Raw genomic sequence first — 19,153 nt, 5'->3', positions numbered from 1 at the left:
GTCCTTCGGGTCACTCCATGCTTTCCCCTTGGAATTGCCCCCACTGAGTCAAGTGAGACCCCAACTTCTAGAAACCTCTTCTGATTCCGAGACGAGAACGTGGTTCAGAGGCAGCCAATTTTCGTCAAGACATGCCCCTCCTCCCCCTCTTCCAGAGGGGTAATGAACCTTGGCCTCAAGCCTCATTAAACCCCATTATATAATCACCCCCATCCTGAGTCTCTTTATAACGCTTCCAGTGGCTGGTTCCTTGGCTTCATCCGTCTTTATTTCTACCCGCTGCTGCCTCCCTCAACACATCAGGCTTCTGACTCAGCCTCAAGGCACACGAGGCCAAGTCCTCAACGGAGGGTCAGCTACCTGTCGCCGAGTCTCCAGGACAAAGAACAGGAGCTGCTTGGAGAAGAGCTGAGAACGGGCACGGGGAGATGGGGCAAGGTGGGGGCAGGCATCTGTCAAACACCTGGTGAAGGACAGTATTTCCTAAGACCTGGGCTTCGTAAAAACTCCAGCTGGTCTGGAGGGAACTCTAATTCGAAAAGATACATGCACCCCAATACTCACAGCAACACTGTTTACAATATCCAGGACATGGAAACAACCCAAATGTCCATCAACAGAGGACTGGATAAAGAAGATGTGGTATCTATATAAACAGACTACTACTCAGCCATAAAAAAGAATAAAATAAAGCCATGTGCAGCAACATGGATGGACCGGGAGATCATCATTCTAAGTGAAGTAAGTCAGAAAGACAAAAATAGCATATGATATTGCCCCTATGTGGAATCTAAAAAAAAGGACATTGCAAATGAACTTATTTACAAAACAGAAACAGACTCACAGACATAGAAAGCAAACTCATGGTTACCAGAGGGGAAAAGGGGTGGGGAGGGATAAATTGGGAGTTGGGGATTTGCAGATACTAACTACTATATATAAAATAGATAAACAGCAAGTTCACACTGTACAGCACAGGGAACTATGTTCAGAATCTTGTAGTAACCTATAATGAAAATGAAAAAGACTATGACAAGTAATATAGGTATGTATACGTATGACTGAAGCATTATGCTGTGCACCAGAAATTGTCACAACATTGTAAACTGACTATACTTCAACTAAAAAAAAAAAAAACCTCTGAAATTAAAGAAAATTACCACTTACAATTGCTCAAAGAAATATATATGAATCTAACAAAACATGTAAAACAAATTTATACTTCTTAAATAAAATTTTAATTTATAATTTTTAAATAAAAAATTCTTTAATTTTAAATAAAATAATTTAAAAAAATTTTTAAAAATCTAGTCTTTAAAAAAAAAAAAAAGGAAAAAACTCCAGCTGGTGCCACTAGGACCAAGATGAGGATATTCAGGAAGCATGTCACTTGTTTGCTTTGGTAGCTGCTGCCCTGAAACATTCAACCCCCACAGGCAGCTAATAAACACCCAGAAAACCGCAGGTGGTCAAAGTACCCTGTCATTCCTCATCTCTGCCAAAGATGTCCAGGATGACACCTCTGGCTCCTTTCTGCAGCTGCCTGGCCCCTGCAGGGATGGCTACCACCTGGGACAGTGGATTCCCTGAATATCAACCCCAGAATCCGGCAGGGTAATTGTTAGCCAGCGTGAATGCTGATCACTGAGCGAGCCCAGCAGTCTGGTGAACGAGAGGCATCTTTGTAGCAAGGCAGTCCCCCCACAAGACAATCCCCTCAACTAGGCAAGAGTGCCAGAGAGAAACCTCGAACACGTTAAGCCCCCCCGCTTGCTGAGCAAGCAAGTTTCAATGAAGACGGCGTTGCCCTCCCCAACCCAGCATTGTAGATCCCGAATGAGTGCAAACTCCACCTCCTTCCTGACCTTGTGACCTTGGGCCAGCTACTTAAATCTCTTAGCCCCTGTTTCTCCATCTGTAAAATGGGGGTAATAACAGTACCTACCTGATGGAGGATTGTGAAGCTTAAACAAAATAACAGAAGTAAATTGCTTTGCCAGAACAGACGCAGCCCGGGACATTGTCGACACACGATAAATGCCCATTGCTACTGCTATCACCATCTTCATCATCATGACAAGCGATTCCATAACATAATGAACAGCAACGGCCCCTCAAGCTCGAAGACCCAGTGCTCTGAGCGCTGACCCCCATGCTAGGAAATCTACATGATTTCCTCGTTTTTGTCCTCACTACATCTTTGCCGGATAGATACAGACCCACGGGGGTCCGGTGACTTGCCCAATGATGTGTCAGCCACCACTTAGTTGCTATAAACCCGAAATCACTTCCGCCAGCCGGTAATGAATGATGATGGATAATTACTCCTCCCAGGTAGGTGGTGTTTTTTTCATTCTGAAGAAGACTTTAGGATCACAGAGGCCACCTGAGCTAAGTCAGCTGGGATGAGAGATGCCCTCCAAGGAGCCACAGGCACACACCTTATTGGATCAAAAATGGTCCATGGGTGGAGGGCATCCCAACTGACACCACAGGGACAACACGGCGCACATGAACGCAGCGTGGGCTCAACACAGCGAGGACCAGGAGGCGAGCCCAGGGTTCTCTGCTTCTCTGGGAAGCAGGCTCACGCCTGAGTCAGCACCTTCCACTCTGAGCAGCAGAGTCTGATACCTTGTGTACTGTCCACGGCTAACCTTAAAGACAGATTCCTCATAAGCCAGAGCTCCGTCTGCTTCCTCCCCACCGCTAATCACCCCCAGACCAGGGAATTCGGGTGATTTGCCCAAGTCCTTCTTGAAGCCCATCTGAGGTGGTGAGGAACCCTGAGAGTCCAAGTCTTGGCCACTGTGCAGCCAGAATCTGCCTCACGCTGTCCCCAGGCATTATTACCATCAGGGGTAACAAGAGGCGGAATCACCACGCTTCACACACCGAAGCCACGGACAGAGCTGACAGTGATGAACGGGCAGACAGACTCAGCCTGGCAGGGACAGCCTCAGAGGCTCCCTCGGCGGGGTCATGGGAGGAAAGCTGGCCTAGGGGTCCAGAGGCAGGAAGTTCTCTTCTGAAACTCAGCATGGCATGAGGACTGCACAGTTAGAAGCAAGGGGGGACCTGGCGCTGGCAGCAGTGTTCTCCCAACAGCCCCGGCCCAGAGTCTCCAAAATCGGCATTCTGAGTCAAAAGATTTGCCTAGGAAAAGCCTCTTGGCATACACACTGAGTAAGCCTGAGAGTTTCTAAGCTCTGGAATGAAACTTCAGGGAGTCTCTTATTGTACAGCTGGGGAAACGGAGACCCAGTTAGAGAAGGAAAGACGAGATGCACATTGGAGTTGCATCTGGATTCAAAACCTGCCCCGTGGGCAAGATCACTTGCCTTTCTGAGCCTCAGTTTCCTTATCTGTAACATGGGGATAATCATGTCGGCCTCAAAGGTTGAGGTGAGCCTTAACTGTGACAATGCTACTGACACGCCTGGTAGGGACAAGTCGCACAGGCAAACGGTGACATCACTGAGATGCCAGCAGAGAGCTTCTCATTTCCCGATCTGGAGTCAGTTCCACCAGGCTGCCTGTTTCCCGTATTTGTTAGGATCAACAAACACGGAACTGGACCGTAGGGTTCAAGCTACCGTTTGGGTTACACGCTTGTTCTCCTGGGAGAATCAATGCTATCTTTTTCCTTCCCTGGAGATCAGGGTGGCCTCTTTGCATTACAAGGACCAGGATGGTCCAGAGAGGCAGCTGTGCTTCTAGGGCCCCTTAGTGTCGACCCTGATGTGAATTAAGTACTTCGCTCCTGCCAACCGGCAAGCAGGGAAGGCTCTCCTCTCAGATGGAGACGGGGGCAGGCATGAAAAGTGCGGAGCCATGATGAATCCTTGCAAAACTCTGGCAGAAGCAGGGGTGGAAATGTGCAAATTTGTGTTTTTTTTCAAGCAAACTGGAGATGTGTCTACTCTGGCCAGAATGAAGTGCAGAGCCATGGTCAAACCCTCAGAGGTGGCCATGGTAACATTCACTCATAGGATGGAGATGCTCAAAGACAGATGGCTACCAGCGGCTGCTGCCCAGTGTCATGCCAAGGTAAATTCCAAGCACTCTTAGGGCCATGAGGGAGTTATGGGAAAGGGAAGGGGAACTGAGAGGCTGTTAGGCACAGCTTCAAAATTAATCATGGAGCCAGAGGATGGAAATACTACCAGGATAAGGAGCTGATAAACATCAGAACAACAGCTACCATTAATTAAGCACTTACTGTGTGCCAAGCACTGGGCAGACACCTTGACTCGCATGAGTCTACCTAATCCTCACACCCATCTGTGAAGTGAAGCTCTCGTTATCCCCATTTTACAGATAAGGAAACTGAGGCTCAGAGAGGCTCTGAACTTGCTTGAGGTTAGCACACAGCTCAAGAGTCACAGAGCTGGGATGGGAACCCAGGTGTCTCCCTCCAGGGCCACGACACCCTGCCCCACCCTGCCACTATTACACGCTGGCTATGTCATCACCCCTCTTCCTCATCCAGGCTCACCACGCAGCCCTCTGACTGCCACACAGGCCCACCCACCATCACAGAGCGTTTCTCGTCTCTCTGACAGTGATTTCTCTTGACAAATTGATAAATTGGCCTTCTGGTGTTGACGTGTGTCATGGGGGCTATTTTAGCTTGCTTGATCTCTGCGTGCTGAGATAAGCCAGGCTCTGGAACATCTCCTAACTGACGTCCACGGGGTACCAGATCCTCCACTGATTCCTGCAGTGGGTGCATGAGACACATTTGCGGACTGTAAGCTGAGTTCATGGTTCTGCCCCAGGCCGACCAGCCAGCTGGGCGAAGGCAGAGCTTCTGAACCCAACAGTCCGGACACTGGACATTTGTGTTGGACGTTCCATGTGCAATTTTCCAGGGGAAAGAATGAACAGATTTCATCCAGTTCTTAAAAGGTCCATGCCCCCCCCACCAAAAGCTGAAAACCCCTTATATAAAGTTAAAGGATAGAACCTCATGTTTAGAGAAAGGCATCTTGCTTGCTCTTTGAGGAGTCTCATCAAGTCAAATCACGCATGATAGTTAAGCTTGTACACTCTGGAGTTAGAAAGAATCAGTTCAAATCCTGACTCAGCTTCTCAATAGTGGTGTGATTTTCAACAAGGTCTTTGATGTCCGTGGGCCTCAGTTTCCTCATCTATACAATGGGAATAATACATCTGTACAAGTGACTGTTGCAAGAACTAATGGAGATCACGCATATGGGTGATTAGCACGTAATGGTGCTCGGGAGACATCACTTATTCATCAGAGCAGCAGCACGTGGACACCGTCTGGCTGTATTAAAGGCAAGGGGTTATTTCCCACACATTCTAGTATCCCCTCCTCTTTGAGGTCCCGGTCAATAAAAGTTCTTGTCTTGGCTGGCGGGCTGCTTGGGCTTTTTTCAGGGGCTCCCCTCTGACCACATCTGTGATTGATCAGCAAAACGAGCCTCCGGGCAGAGAAGATTAAATGCGTTCTGAAGACCTCAGCCCTTGATCACCAGAAAGTTCCCTTTCCCCTCCCAGCGGTAACCACTTTGCCTGCTGCAGAATTCATGGGAGCAGGATGTAAGCTACCCCACGCCACGCTCGGCCCAGTCTGAACCCCAATACATCTTTGAGATGTAAAGGTTATACGCGTTGACCCGCGTGAGGGAGAGAATGACAAAATTTAATCATAGATGCCCTACGCACAGCGGCCAGGAAGAATCCTGTGACCGGGCAGCTGAGAAGCAGAGGAGAGGAAAGGCAGACGTTTCCTTTAATGCCCTGCCCGCTTGCTTCCCGCTGTCACCCCTACACACCTGCAGGCAAAAGAGGAGGCACCCGGGACCAATGACAACAGCCAGTCGGCCTCCCAGTGACGCCCCCTTCTCCTCGAAACCATCCCAGGGGGCGCGAGCGGCGCGGGTGGGAGGCGGCGGGTGAGGCGTGTGCGTCTCGCGCATTTTCACGAAAAGGAAAAGAAGAGGGCGTGCACCCGGCGCAGAGGACAGCGGGCGCAGTAGCCCGCTTGCCGACTCGGATTCGGTGACTTACTTGCGGAGAAGTTGGCCTCGGTGTGGACGGGAGGGGTGGAGGGCAGGAAGGGCGCGTGTCCCACGAAGAAGGAGCGCAGGGAGCGTTCGGACAGCAGCGGGGAGCGCTGCTGGGAGGGGATGTTCTCACAGCTGCCCACGCTGCTGTGGATCTTGAGGTTCAAGGGCTTGCTTTTCTTCTTGGCTCTGAAAGCGAGACAGAAAAAGAGGAGAGGGCAATGTATCCCTACGCACACAAAGTGAGAGCAGGGGGACCCAATCTCCTCAACGTGGCGCCCAATACCCCCACCCCCGCCTCCATCTGGCCCTGCCTCTCTCCCTGGCTCCTTCCCACTGGGCTCCAAACACATTTTCTGTGCGGCTTCTCACCTTCAACTCTTAGCTTATGCTTCCACATCACCTGGAAGACCCTCCCGTTCTTTGCCTGGTCAATCCCCATCTGTCTTGTATAACTCTGACTCTGGCGTTCCCTCCTCCAGGAAGCCTTCCCTGATACTCCCTCTTCCCTTCTAGCGTGGGTTGGGTGTTCCTCCGCCATTACCCTAAAATAAAGTCATATATCTATATCTATATCTGTATCTATATCTATATCTGTGGCTGCACGTCCCTATTTTCCCCAAATTTGTTCTTTTAAATTTTGTCTCCCACATGGACTGAGTCTTTGATAGCAATGACTCATATTGTTCATTTCTCTGTCTTTGGCAACTAGCACAGAGCCTGGCACACAGCAGGTGCTCATTAGACTCACTACATGATCAGTCTGGATTAAGACTGGCACTAATCACACTGCGTTCTAATTCACCGTCTTCCACACCTGACTGTGAGCAACTTAAGGGTAGGAATCTGTGGTTTTTGTCTTTGGAGCTCTCATCCCTTAGCTCAGCACCTGCCAAATAGAATATACTTCTAGAACTGGTTTTGAAACATTTCTCCCCTTCCCAAGGAGTTTAGGTGATTGGTTTAGGAGAGTTTGGTTTAAAACTCCATCCAAAATTAACCTCAGGACTCTCCTTACCCTCTTCCCCCAATGCCCCATTCAGTTCTGGGCGTGAGTTGGGCGCCCTCTTGTGGCCAAAGCGAACCGGCCTCGCAAATTTTCACCGGTTCGGGATGGAGCGCCCAGGAAGGTGTGTTCATTTAAGACTAGAAGCCTCCCACACAAGCAGCCTAAAAGTCAGCCTCTCCAGCAGGCCTGCCGCTCCTTGGCTTTAAGGAGTTCGAGCATGCCTGCGGAGTCGCCCCCTCGCTGGCAGTCCTGCTCATTATCTCCCCAGGGGTCTGCAGCAAGGCCCGGGAAGTTGCCTCCTGTTACAGCAGCACACGATGGCTGGCTCACCCTCCCAGTGGCTGGAGAAGGGAGGGGGGCAGGGGTGGCATTTCATTCCACGTGAGCGTCCAGTGGTGGAGATGCAAAGAAGCGACTGCACCGAGGGAGTGTAAGGTAGGAGTTAAACTCACAGGCTTTAGGGTTGGGGAGACGGGAGCTCGAGTCCTGACTGTTGTGTCAGGAAAGTGAGCACACCTCTTCGTGCCTCAGTTTCCTCAGCCTGGACAACGGGGAAAATCACAGCACCCGTTTAAGAAGGACGCTGTGACAATTCTATGAGATCAGATGCTTGGCATGGGATCCAGCTCAGAATGAGGGTTCAGGTGACCTGTTACTAACGTCCCTATGACCAGGTTAAACTGGGTAACTGTATAGCACGGAATTAACCTTGAAGGAGCCAAAAATTGAAGCTATGCCATGCTTTCCACCTGAAACCGCTAGCAGCATCCTCAACCCACCACTACCTTTGGCAAATGAAGAGGATGCAGAACCCTCTGGCGATAGATACCACGATTATCTCCAAAACAAGATGGGAGCCTTGAGGCACCAGCCACTAAGTGTGAGGCCAGATCCCTCATACAAGGAGAGCCAAGTTTAATCCAGCACAAGTGTAACAGTAGCTTGATGCTGCAGAGCATCAAGTTCCCTTCACTTATGGCCACCGATGGAGCAGAGAAGGGGTGTGTATAAATGTTAGTTGGACAGATGAGCGGATAAAAGGATGGATGGATGGATGAATAAAAAGATGGATGGGTGGATGGATGGGGGAAAGGGGAAAAAGTGGAAGGATGGAATGAATGAAGGGCAGAAAGGATGAGAAGATGGAAGGATGGGTAAGAGGAAAGAGGAGGTGGGAGGATGGGTGGAAGAAAGATTGGATGGATGGATGGAAGGGTGAAAAGGTTGAAGGATGGAAGGATGACGGATGGATGGATGTAATGAAGGAGGAGAGGAGGGCAGGATGGAAAGATGGATAGAAGGAAGGCAGGAAGAGAGACTAGGAGGAAGAGAAAGTGGGTGGATGAATGGCTATTTGATCAGAGAAGGTGGAAGGAAATCCTTTATCTCTTCCCACCCACCAAGGAAGTCTTTATGGACAGGATGTAGGATTCACTTTTACCATCTGCCCTCATTACCCAGACACGCTCGGAGGGGAAAACAGACACAAATGACTGTGTCTGATGACTGTGACTCTGTACTAAAATGTAGTGGATATTTTGCAGTATATCCCGCAGATGCAATTAAAAAGAACATCCTCTCCATGATCTTTGCAAGATATATTAGGTCTCTATTACATAAATGTCTTTTCTGGAAATGGGGCCGATTCTGGGGAAAACAGCAAAATGAGGTGGCATGAAGCACTGGCTGGGGCAGCTCCATCCCCTGAAGCTGTGTTAGCCCTGGATGGATGTGCTGCTTTCTGGATGGACAGGCAAGCCAGGGCTCGCGGACATGGCGGGCTGGACCACAATCTGTGCCTAGGAAAATGTGCTTGTTTACAGGAAAGAACCATTCCAGTCTTCCCACCTTCCTGATGCCTAATTTACATAGAATAGGACCCTGAGAATTCTTACCTCTTCCATTACTTTACATCTCCAGCCCCACAGTTCTGGTCCAAGCCATCTTCTCCCTCTTAATCGAACTCTCCCAATCCCACTTATTTTTCCTTTTGCTTCACTTTTTTTTTTTTTTGTATTGGGGTAAGATTCACATAATATAAAGAAGTAACCATTTTAAAGTGAACAACTCAGTAGCATTAAGAAGCCACAATGCTGTGCAAACACTACCTCTATCTAATTCCAAAATATTTTCCTCCTCACAAAACGAAACCCTGCACCCATGAAGCAGTTACTCTCCATTCCCCTTCCCTCCAGCCCCTGGCCACGACTGATACGTTTTCTATCTCTAAGGATTTGCTTGTTCCTGGTATTTCATATAAATGGAATGAATCATGTAACATGTAAACTTTTGTGTCTGACTTCTTTCACTTAGCATGTTTTTGAGGTTCATCCACAGTGTAGCATGTATCAAAAATCATTCCTTTTAATTGCTTAATAATACCAGTCCACTTTTGTTTCTTTATAATGTATTTTCCACCCAGCAGCCAAAAGTTTAAAGATTGTACATTGTATCATATCATTCCCCTGCTTAAAAACCTTCAAAGGTTTTCTATTGTTCTCCCTTTCTGTGGCTTACAAAAGTTTCAGAGGACCATCAACACACTCTCTCTACCTTCTCCTTGGACCATCACCTTGTCACTCTCTGACTCTGGTCTTCTCTCTCGTCATTGACCACACCAAGTTCTTATCTGCCTCAGGGCCTTTGCACATGCTGTTCCCACTGCCTGGGACACTATTCCCCATCCTGCCTGTTAGTGAAGACTTACTCACCTTTAGGCATCACTTCCTTAGAGACGCTGTCCTCAACTCTCAGAACCAGTCAGCTCTCCAGGCTACATACGCTCCCAGCACTGTCTGCTTTTTCTCAAGATTCCCCATGTGAATTCTGCATTTACTTTGTGGTTCCTGAATGTCTGTCTCCCCCAGGGCCTCATCACATACAAGGGAAGTGCCTGTATGTTCAGCACCTGACACAAAGCAGGCACCCCTCAGTGGCAGAGCCAAGATCAGAAGTCCATGTGCCCCAGCTCAGGCTGGGACAATCTGACCTCCTCCATCTGGGGGGAGGTCTAAAGGATTGTGACCCAGTTTTGATCTGTGAGTCAGGAGGACTGTCTGTCAGCATCTTCCCAGTTAATTCTCACCTATGGGCTCCTTGAGGGCAGGTACGCACCTTACCTCTTTGGCCAGCCCCTGGCCACCTCTGCCGAGCCCTGCAGACAGCCTGCACTCAGAATGCACTTCACCCGTGCGCATCTGCCAGCCTGCCTCTCAGAGCCTTCCTCACAGAGGCTGCCAAGGGACGTCCCAAACTGGTAAGTAGTCTCTGCACCATCTCCTCTTCCAAAAGTTTGCTGGATTTTGAGTTAAGCCAACTCACTGGCTTACGTGGCCCCTCAGCCTCCTCAAGTGTGGGGCTATGTCCCCTTGAACTTGAAAGCTTTCACCGGCCAAATTCCTCAGCGTCTCATTAATGGGGCCTGGGGCATCTGGCCCTGCCGACTGGGAGGAAATGACAGGGCTGGGGACAGACAGGCTCCTCGCAGGTGCAGCAGGAGGACAGATACAACATACACTCTGATATACCCCTTCTGGCTAAGCCAGTAGCCATCTCCCCAAACAGGGAAGAGTGGTCACTGGTCTAACCCGGGGCTGCGTGAGCTGCCCCTCCCTCTCAGATCAGGCCACTTAAATCCTCTGCAGTTGGCCTGATCTGATTACCCAAGTGGAGACCTCCAGGGAAGAGCCTTTCCAAAACCAAAGAATAACACCAGTTCTTGGGTGAGAAGAGGTGTGGGTGAGGGGAGTAAGGATTCCCCTCGGCCAGCTGCTCAGAGCCTGTGGAAGGGGTGGGGTTGGAAAAGCGAGGGGCTGTTTACTGAGAATCCACTCTGCTCCTTGGCCACAGGCAATGACCCTCATTTCTGGCTCAAGCATGCCCCGAGTGTGGCAAGAATCACCAGGGGCCCTGGCCAAAAAAAAAAAAAAAAAAAAAAAGGCGCACCGATGAGTCGGTGGAACAGCATAGGATGCATTTTTCCCCAGGTGTGGAGGAATAGGCAGTGTGCTTAGATGAGACACACTTGCATTTTTGTAACTTAACAGTTAATATTTGAAATACTGACTTTGCACATCAAATCCATAATTTTGTGCTGTTATTTCCCAGTAGACAGTCTTATGCAAAATATACTGGGAACAAGAAAAAGAGGAGGAAGAGGAAGAAAAAGAAGAAGAAAGAGAAAAAAGAAGAAGGAGGAGGCAAGGAAGAAGAAAGGAGAAGGAAAAGAGATGCTGGTTGAAAAAAAAATGTAAAGTAAATTCGAGAGTACAGGTCCCACCAGAATGGCTAAAAAAGAGGTGACAGCACCAAGTGTTGGCAAGGATAGAGAGCAACCAGGATTCTCGTAAAATTCTGGTGAGATCGTGAACTGGCTCAACCATTAAAACCACTTACTGGATCTAAAGAAACTGAACACACGCTCTGACCCAACAGTTTCACCCCAGGGTATTAGGTGCTCAACCAGAACGCATGCCCTTGTCCACAGAATGACCTGCGTGAGAATGTTCATTTCAATGTCATGCATATGGGCAAACGTGGGGAATAATCTCAATGTTCATCAATAATAGGATGGATAAATGCATCGTCATAGACTCATACATTTGACTACTGCATGACAATGAAGATAAGTAATATGGCTGAGTTTCAAAGACACTTGGGCAAAAAAAAAAAAAAAAAAAAAGCCAGCCACAAAGAGTGTTTACTGTATGCGTCCATCAGAGTCCATTTACATGAAGTTCAAAAACAGACAAAATGAATCCATGGTGAAAAAGGCCAGAAGAGTGATTTTCTTTGGGGAGATTACTGACTGGAAGGGAACCCAAGAATCCTTCTAGGGGTTGGACACATCCTCTGTCTTGATTGGGTGGTTGGTGGTCACCTGGGTGTACTGATAAATACAAATTCATCAAACAATAATTGTGCAATTTACTTCTGACTGAAAGTGATGCCTTACAAAGTTTTTCTTTTCATAGTAAAAAAGACAAACAACCCAGTTAAAAAGTGGGCAATGAACTTGAAGCAACATTTCTCCAAAGATATACAAATGGCCAACAAGCCATTTGAACATGAGAAGATTTTCAGCATTACTACTCATTAGGGAAATGCAGATCAAAACCACAGTGAGATGCCACTTCCACCCACTATGATGGCCGTCATGAAGAAATGAGAAAATAATAAGTGTTGGTGAGAATGTGGAGAAATTGGTACCCTTGTCCACGGCTGGTGGGAATGCAAAATGGTGCAGCCACTGTGGAAAACAGTTTGATGGCTCCCCACCAAGTTAAACATGGAAGTACTATAAGACCCAGCAATTCTGCTCCTAGATATATGCCTAAAAGAACTGAGAACAAGCATTCAAACAAAAACTGTATACAGTGTTTGTAGCAGCGTTATTCACAACAGTCAAAAGGTGGAAAAAACCCAAATGTCCATCAGCAAATGAATGGATAAACAAATCATGGTCTCTCCAAACAATGGAATACCATTCAGTATTATGAAGTACTGATTGATACTATAGTTGTAGATGAACCTCAAGAACATTAGCTAAGTGAGAAAAACCACATATTTCGATTCCATTTATATGAAGTATCTGGAATAAGCAAATCTAGAGAGACAGGAAGCAGGTTAGTGGTTGCTCAGGGCTGGGGGCAGGAGAGGGGATGGGAAATGACTGTTGAATGGATCTGGGGTTTGGTTTCCATTCGAGGTGATGGAAAATTCTAGAACTGGATAGAAGTGACAGTTGCACAAGATGATGAATATACTGAACGCCATCGAATTGTACATTTTAAAGTGGTAAATTTTATGTGTACTGCACTACAATTAGAAAAAAATTCATGGCCATAAAAAATAATATTGATACAGGAAGTATATTTCTCCCCCTGTCTGGCTGTGTGACCTTCACCTAGTCACTTGACCTTTCTGAGCCTCAATGTCCTCACCTGTAAAAATGCCTAGTAAGGCGTCTCTCTCATGAGGTTGTATGAAGATCTAATGAAATAGTGCACTCAGAGTGTCTGTCACCTGAGCTAGGTAGCTTTTTTTGCATTTGTCCCTCACCAAGAAATTTCTTTTCCTCTAGACGGAGACTGAGGCTCCTTATGGGCAAAGTCCTTCCCATGCATAAGCAGGTCAGGATTCAAAACCAAGAGAAGGTGGATAAGTATCCACTAAGAGGATCAAAGATTTCCTCTTTACCCAGGACATCTTGCCTTGGGAGAAGCACAGGAGGGTCTGAGGACCACACTGACCCATCACTGGAGTGATGACACCAGACTAGGGAGGCGTGAGCCTTCCTGGAAGAAGGGGCAGCTACGTCAGGATTCTCAAAGGCACCCAGGACAAAGGCTCGGCGGGGAATGCTTGTTCAGGGCACCCCTTCCCCCTCCACTGTGTTCTTCCGAGGACCCCTGGAGGGTCTCATCGTCAATGCCTGTTATTTCCTAAGGGACTCCTTAGGAGTCCCACAATAATTTTATCACTAAAAGGAACACCCACTGCTTCTGACAGGGTAGTCACTGGGGCATGGACTTGGGACTGGTCACTTGATGAAATTCTTATTCTCGAGGTGTACCGATCGACTCACGTGCTCTCTGTCTCCTCCAACTAGAACAGGAGCCCCATCTCAGTCTGGTTCCCCAGTGTTGTCTCCAGGACCTAGGAACACACTGGACACAGAGCGTCCTCCAAAATTATACATTGGATGAATGCACGAGTGAATACCGTCACCAAGCCTCCCAGGCCGTTTCACTTTACAGATGAAGAAACTCAGTGCAGAGAGCACCAGGATTCAAACTCAGTTTGTCCCAATCCAGAGCCCAGGCCCCCACAACTACATGTGACACCAGCCCAGTCCAGCACTGGGGAGGGGGTTTTCCCCAAAGCTCTGGATCCTGGACCCAGACTTCTTCATGGACTGGAAGTTAGGATTCCAGGGTTCTCTAGTGAGTCCCACATGGCTGCCTTCTCCCCTCGACCACACAGAGATCCGGACTGGGGAAGAGATTCTTGCAAGAACCAAAGCAGAGTTTCCCCAAAGGATAAAACAGAACTGCTGAGGAACCAGATAAGGGATGCTGCCTGCGTCTGCCCCATCACAGGATCTGGCTTGGGAGGAACACAGCTCCCAGGTCACTGGATCTGGCCTGTGGGGAATGTGGCTCTTGCAGAGTGATCCAAGTTATCTCCAAGGGACCCCTGTAGTGTGAAGGTCAGTTTTCCGTGGATGAGGACAGCAGACAGTACACTAATGCGTTCAGCAAGGACTGAAAGTCAAACAGCCTAGGATTAAGGTCCTTCTCCCCTTCTGCCAGCTGTGTGGTCTCAGGCAATTCACTTCCCCATTCTGAGCCTTTCTCCTCGTTTCTCAAAGAGAACTATCACCAAGCTGCGGAAACGATCACACGAGATAAAAGGGATCTGTAAGAGGGGAGGCCTGGCACCATCCTCTTGGTATGAATCCGAGCTGCGCCAGTAAATTTCCTACTTCGTGAAGGCACGTGACCTTGACTCTGTTTTCCCTGTCTCCTCTCACCTGGAACCTGGTCTCGCTCAGCTTCTCCATGCCTTCACTCTCTTACAGCCCTATCGGTCTTCTCTCCGCACGGCCTTAAAGGCTCGGTCAAGGATGAGCAGCTCTGAGCCCTCCAACCATCCAACCCTAGGTTGTGGTCAGCAGCACAGTATGTGTGGTACCCCAAGCAGCCACTATGGTCCAGACACCAGCCCTTCACACACGTGCACTCCTGCAGTCCTCACAACCGTCCTGTGGGGAGGGGCTACGGTTCTACTTGGGGAAACCCAAGTTCACAGACAGGATGAAGCACTTGGTTGCAAATTCGACACTCTTTTAAGTGCGATGCACTGTTAGGCACCACGGGGCAGCTGTATCACGCGCGCACCAGCGCAGATAAACTCCGGCCAGAAAGCAGGGCTGTGGGTGTCTCACCCAAGGGCGGCAGGAATCACAAATGCGAGTGTGACCCGCCCGCCAGAAACTGTCTTTCACTGGAAAGAGGTCATCCAAGGTGTCTGGTACCCTATCTGGGTGCACAAGTCTAAGAAACCCTGGGGTGTGCCTGGGACATTGTTCTTTTATTCTCTGGGAAGTTGCCTGCTGGTTTGAACTGGGCAGAGCCAGCCAGATTCTCCCAGTTCAGGGGTTGACAGACAAATGGGCCAACCTTGGGCCAAATCCAACGCTCAATCTGTTCTTGTAAATAAAGTCTTATTGGAACCCAGCCACGGCCGCTCACAACACACTGTGCTTGACAAGGGCAGCATTAGCTGCAGCACAGAGGAGAAAATATTTACTATCTTGCCCTTTACTGGAAAAGTTTGCCAATCCCTCTTTTAGACTCCCTGTCCACAGAGGTTCATCATGAAAAAGGATCCTGAAGAGACCAGAGCCAGCCTGGGATTTATTTTCCCTCAAGTGACAGCTTCTCTCTTGACCTTCTGCATCTAAATCACAAACACCCTGCCTTCCCAGTCCCTCCTCTCCCTGGAGCCCAGCCACACTGGCCTGAGTCACCCAGGGTCAGGCATCCGCAACATCCCTGAGTGGTAAGTACAAAGCCCTCCGCCTAAACCCATGTTGTTCATACAGTAGCCGGAGCCACATGTAAAATATAAATTCAGTCGAGATAAAATTTTAAAATTCTGTTCTTCAGTCTCAACTGCCACAATTTCAATACTGGAAACTCATGGGCGGCTAGTGGTTACCACATTGGATAGAGAAGATGGAAAACATTTCCATCATCACTGGAACTTCTCTCCAACATCACTGCTCTAAACTCAATCCTGTTTCTGGCATTCCAGGGTGAGGTGATCATGGTTCTGCTATCAGAGCATCTGCTCCATCCCATCTCTCTCTCCTGTCTGATTTTCACCCTCCCTCTCCCCACAGTAAAATTAACTTTGCTTCGCAAAAGACTGGAAACAGCTAAAATATACATCACAGGGGACTTGTCCACTAAATTATGGCAATTCCACTTAATGGAGCTGGGTAGGTGTTGGGATATTGAGAACAGCAACATTTATTAAGTGAAGGAAGGGATAGGCAAAAACAATGCATTTGTGTCTTTAAAAGAGATATACAAGGGGTAGGGTGTCGCTCAGTGGTAGAGTGCACACTTAGAATGCACAAGGTCCAGGGTTCGATCCCCAGTACCTCCGTCAAAATAAATAAAACTAATTACTTCCCCTCCAAAAACAAAAATAAAATAAAAGATATACACTGATGAAAAACATGAATCCAATAAATATTCCTAGGACAACGAGGTGCTCGGACTCTAGCAATGAAGGAAGCAGAGAAGCGCCGTGCTCTCCCTGGGCTGGTATCCCGGTGGGGGATAAAGACAGACAGACGAAACGATAAGGAAATACTGGAGAATTAAAACCTGGGTGATGTAGTGACTGGGTGGTAGGGCCTCTCTGGGGACACTGCATTTAGGCTGAGACCTGCATGTCAGGGAGAAGCCAGACTGGCCAAGATCTGGAGGGAGAGGGAAGCAGGCAGTGAGGGACGGTCAAGGCCAGGGCAGGTCACGTCTCAGTGAGGGAGGAGAGAAGAGGCAGCCACTGTAAGGAGGGGACTTTCATGGTGAAAGCAATGGGAGCCTGCTGGAGAGTCTAAGGAGGAAGACAATGAAGTATGGTTCTGCTCTTAAGAGGTCACTCTGCCCAGCGTGTAGAGAGTTGACTGCGGTGGGAGGAAGAATGGAATGGGGGGATCCAGAGAGGAGGCTGTTGGAGGCATCCAGACAAGAGATGGTGGTGGCTTGGACCAAAGTCCCGGTCATGGAGGTGGAGGGACAGGAGCTATTTGGGACACAGCTCTTCCGAGACTTGCTGGCCAATTCAATGTGATGGGAGATGCCAGACAATCAGATGCTGTGTTCCAGACACATTATCCCATCTGGGGTCAGCCCAGCGATGATCCCCGTTTTGCAGTGAATGTAACTGGGGTTCTCAACAATTAATGTACCCAGGTCACAACTCAATAAAGGCCCAGGGTGTGATCACAGATTTAACGGACTTGAAAGCCAATTCCAAATCGCTCAATCAGTTCCACTGTGAGTTGATCGCACTGTTTTACAGAGGTGCCTGTGCAGACCTGGGGTTGTCTAGGGTGTTGACTTCAGGGTTGGCCTGGGATGCAAACTGGGCATCTCGCCAGAAGGCTGGTCTCAGCCGGTACTTGACCTGGACGCACAGATAACACGGCCCGCCCCACAGAATAATTCAGAAGCTCATGGCTCCCTCTCTGGGTGAACCCCACTGCACAGCCCAACCCAGCCTCCTGCCTTCCATCTGATCTCATCCAGACAGCCAACCTCAATTCTGCCTTCCAGGCCTGATCTGCGTCGGCGTCCAGGCCCGCTGATTTGCCTGCATCTCTGTGATTAGGAACTAATCTTATATTTTTGTTCCCCAACCCATAAATCAGTTACAGACCAAATATTTACACAGGCCATCATTTCCGACTGCACCAAGGCTCATGACAGCCCTCATTATTAAAAAGAATGACTGATTTTGGGCAGAGAGTTCACGGGCATGTGGCTGGATGTTTTCTTTTAGGTTTCCTTCCCCCTCCCCTTGCCTGAAGAAAAGACAATTTCCAAGATAAATTGGTACAGAGGTCTGCTCCTGCCGTCTCCCTGGGGCCCGTGAGATGTGGGCCGGCTTCTGTCAGCCCAATAAGTGATGGTCAGTATCGGCTTCTCCTTTTCTTGTCTTCCCCCAGGGCAGGGAACCATTTAACTAAACATCCCCTAAAATCAGAAACCCTAAAGGAGACAGAGAGGGGAGGGGTGGTGAAAGGGGAACTCCACAGCATCACTGTGCCCAGCTGTGACACCCACCCTGCTGGGGGTGGTGTGGCCTGTCCAGGGTGTCCCTGAGGCGATTGTACCACTGGGTGGGGGAGCAGGAGGCTGAGTCCCTGACCTGGCTCTGCCATTACTTAGCAAGTCGCTGTGGACTTTGAGGCTGGTTTCCCTTCCTGTCAAAGCAGAGATTTGCTAAATGATCTCTGTCCCTTTTTGCTCCAGGTATCTTGGCTCTAATTGTGACAGCTTCTGTTCATGAAGCCCTTACTATGAGCCTGGCCTTGTGCCAAGCCTTTTATAGGCATTAGCTCATTTCAGTCTTTAAGATGGGGACTGTCATCTCCAGATGAAGAAACAGAGGGTCAGAGAGGCTAAGCAACTTACCCAAGGTCACACAGCATATAACAGGCAGAGGCAAGATTTGAAATGAGTTCTGTCTGAGCCCAGTGCTCTCAGTTCTGAAATATACTGCAGCCTCGCTAAGACCTGAATTTGCTTGGGGCAGAGAAGCATGCTGTCTTGTCGATTCTTAACACCCTGATATCTCCCTATGAAAGCACCTGAGGTCTGCACCCTAAGTAAAGGCAGAATTGACAATTGTCTGCCAGGTGGGTGGGCTGTGAGCCAGCAAAGAGCCTCCTCTCTGCAAAGTGGGAGGTCAGCAGGAAATGTTTCTTCAGGGAAACTGTGACAATTTGGCCATCTATGAAACACTTTCAAAGCAGCTTCCTCTACCCTGGGAAAAATTAACTGAGAGTGCGTCTTTACAGACATGCCTAAAAAGGCACATATTTCACCCTGGCAGTTCTCTGAGATCCACGAAATGCATCCATCACAGCCTGGAGACAGACAGCATCTGCCAGCTTTTGAGGGCTTGGGAAGGAAGCAGACAGTACCGGGGCGGGCTGGCTACTCCAGGCCAGCCGCTTAACCTCAGCGTGCTCTCAGCTTCTCCACTTGGAAAATGAGGGCTTAGAGCAGATCATCCTTAAAAGCTCATCCATCCTCACCGTGATGATTCTGTAACGCTGCCCCCTCTTCCCGAGACTTACAGTGTGACCTTGGGCAGGTCAGAATCTGTGAGGCTTCAAAGCTTATTTATACAATGGGATAACCTCCCCAGACCCTCTGTCTGCCCCTTGCTTCTGTGGGGGCAAATGAGTCAGCCTGAGCACAGCACTGAAATCTCGGCTGCGATGATCCCAGCGGAGTGGAATTTCCAATAAGTCAGTCGTGACAATCCTACGGTGACTCCAAGAAAAAAGTCTGAAACTCTC

At 48.7% G+C, this 19,153-nt stretch overlaps 1 protein-coding gene across 1 annotated transcript in view; it reads right to left on the bottom strand.

Annotated features, from left to right (window-relative positions):
• The window catches only part of KSR2 (kinase suppressor of ras 2), a 356,911-nt gene that overhangs the window by 133,118 nt on the left and 204,640 nt on the right, over positions 1–19,153 (bottom strand). Inside the window, exon 5 of the mRNA XM_074356111.1 lies at positions 6,040–6,224. Coding sequence (XP_074212212.1) covers positions 6,040–6,224 — 185 coding nt within the window. The remainder of the gene's footprint in view (positions 1–6,039; positions 6,225–19,153) is intronic.

Source organism: Camelus bactrianus, chromosome 32, assembly GCF_048773025.1.
Source record: "Camelus bactrianus isolate YW-2024 breed Bactrian camel chromosome 32, ASM4877302v1, whole genome shotgun sequence".
NCBI lineage: Eukaryota > Metazoa > Chordata > Mammalia > Artiodactyla > Camelidae > Camelus > Camelus bactrianus.
The sequence above is the reverse complement of the archived record's forward strand: the minus strand, read 5'-3'. Positions and strand labels throughout refer to the sequence as shown.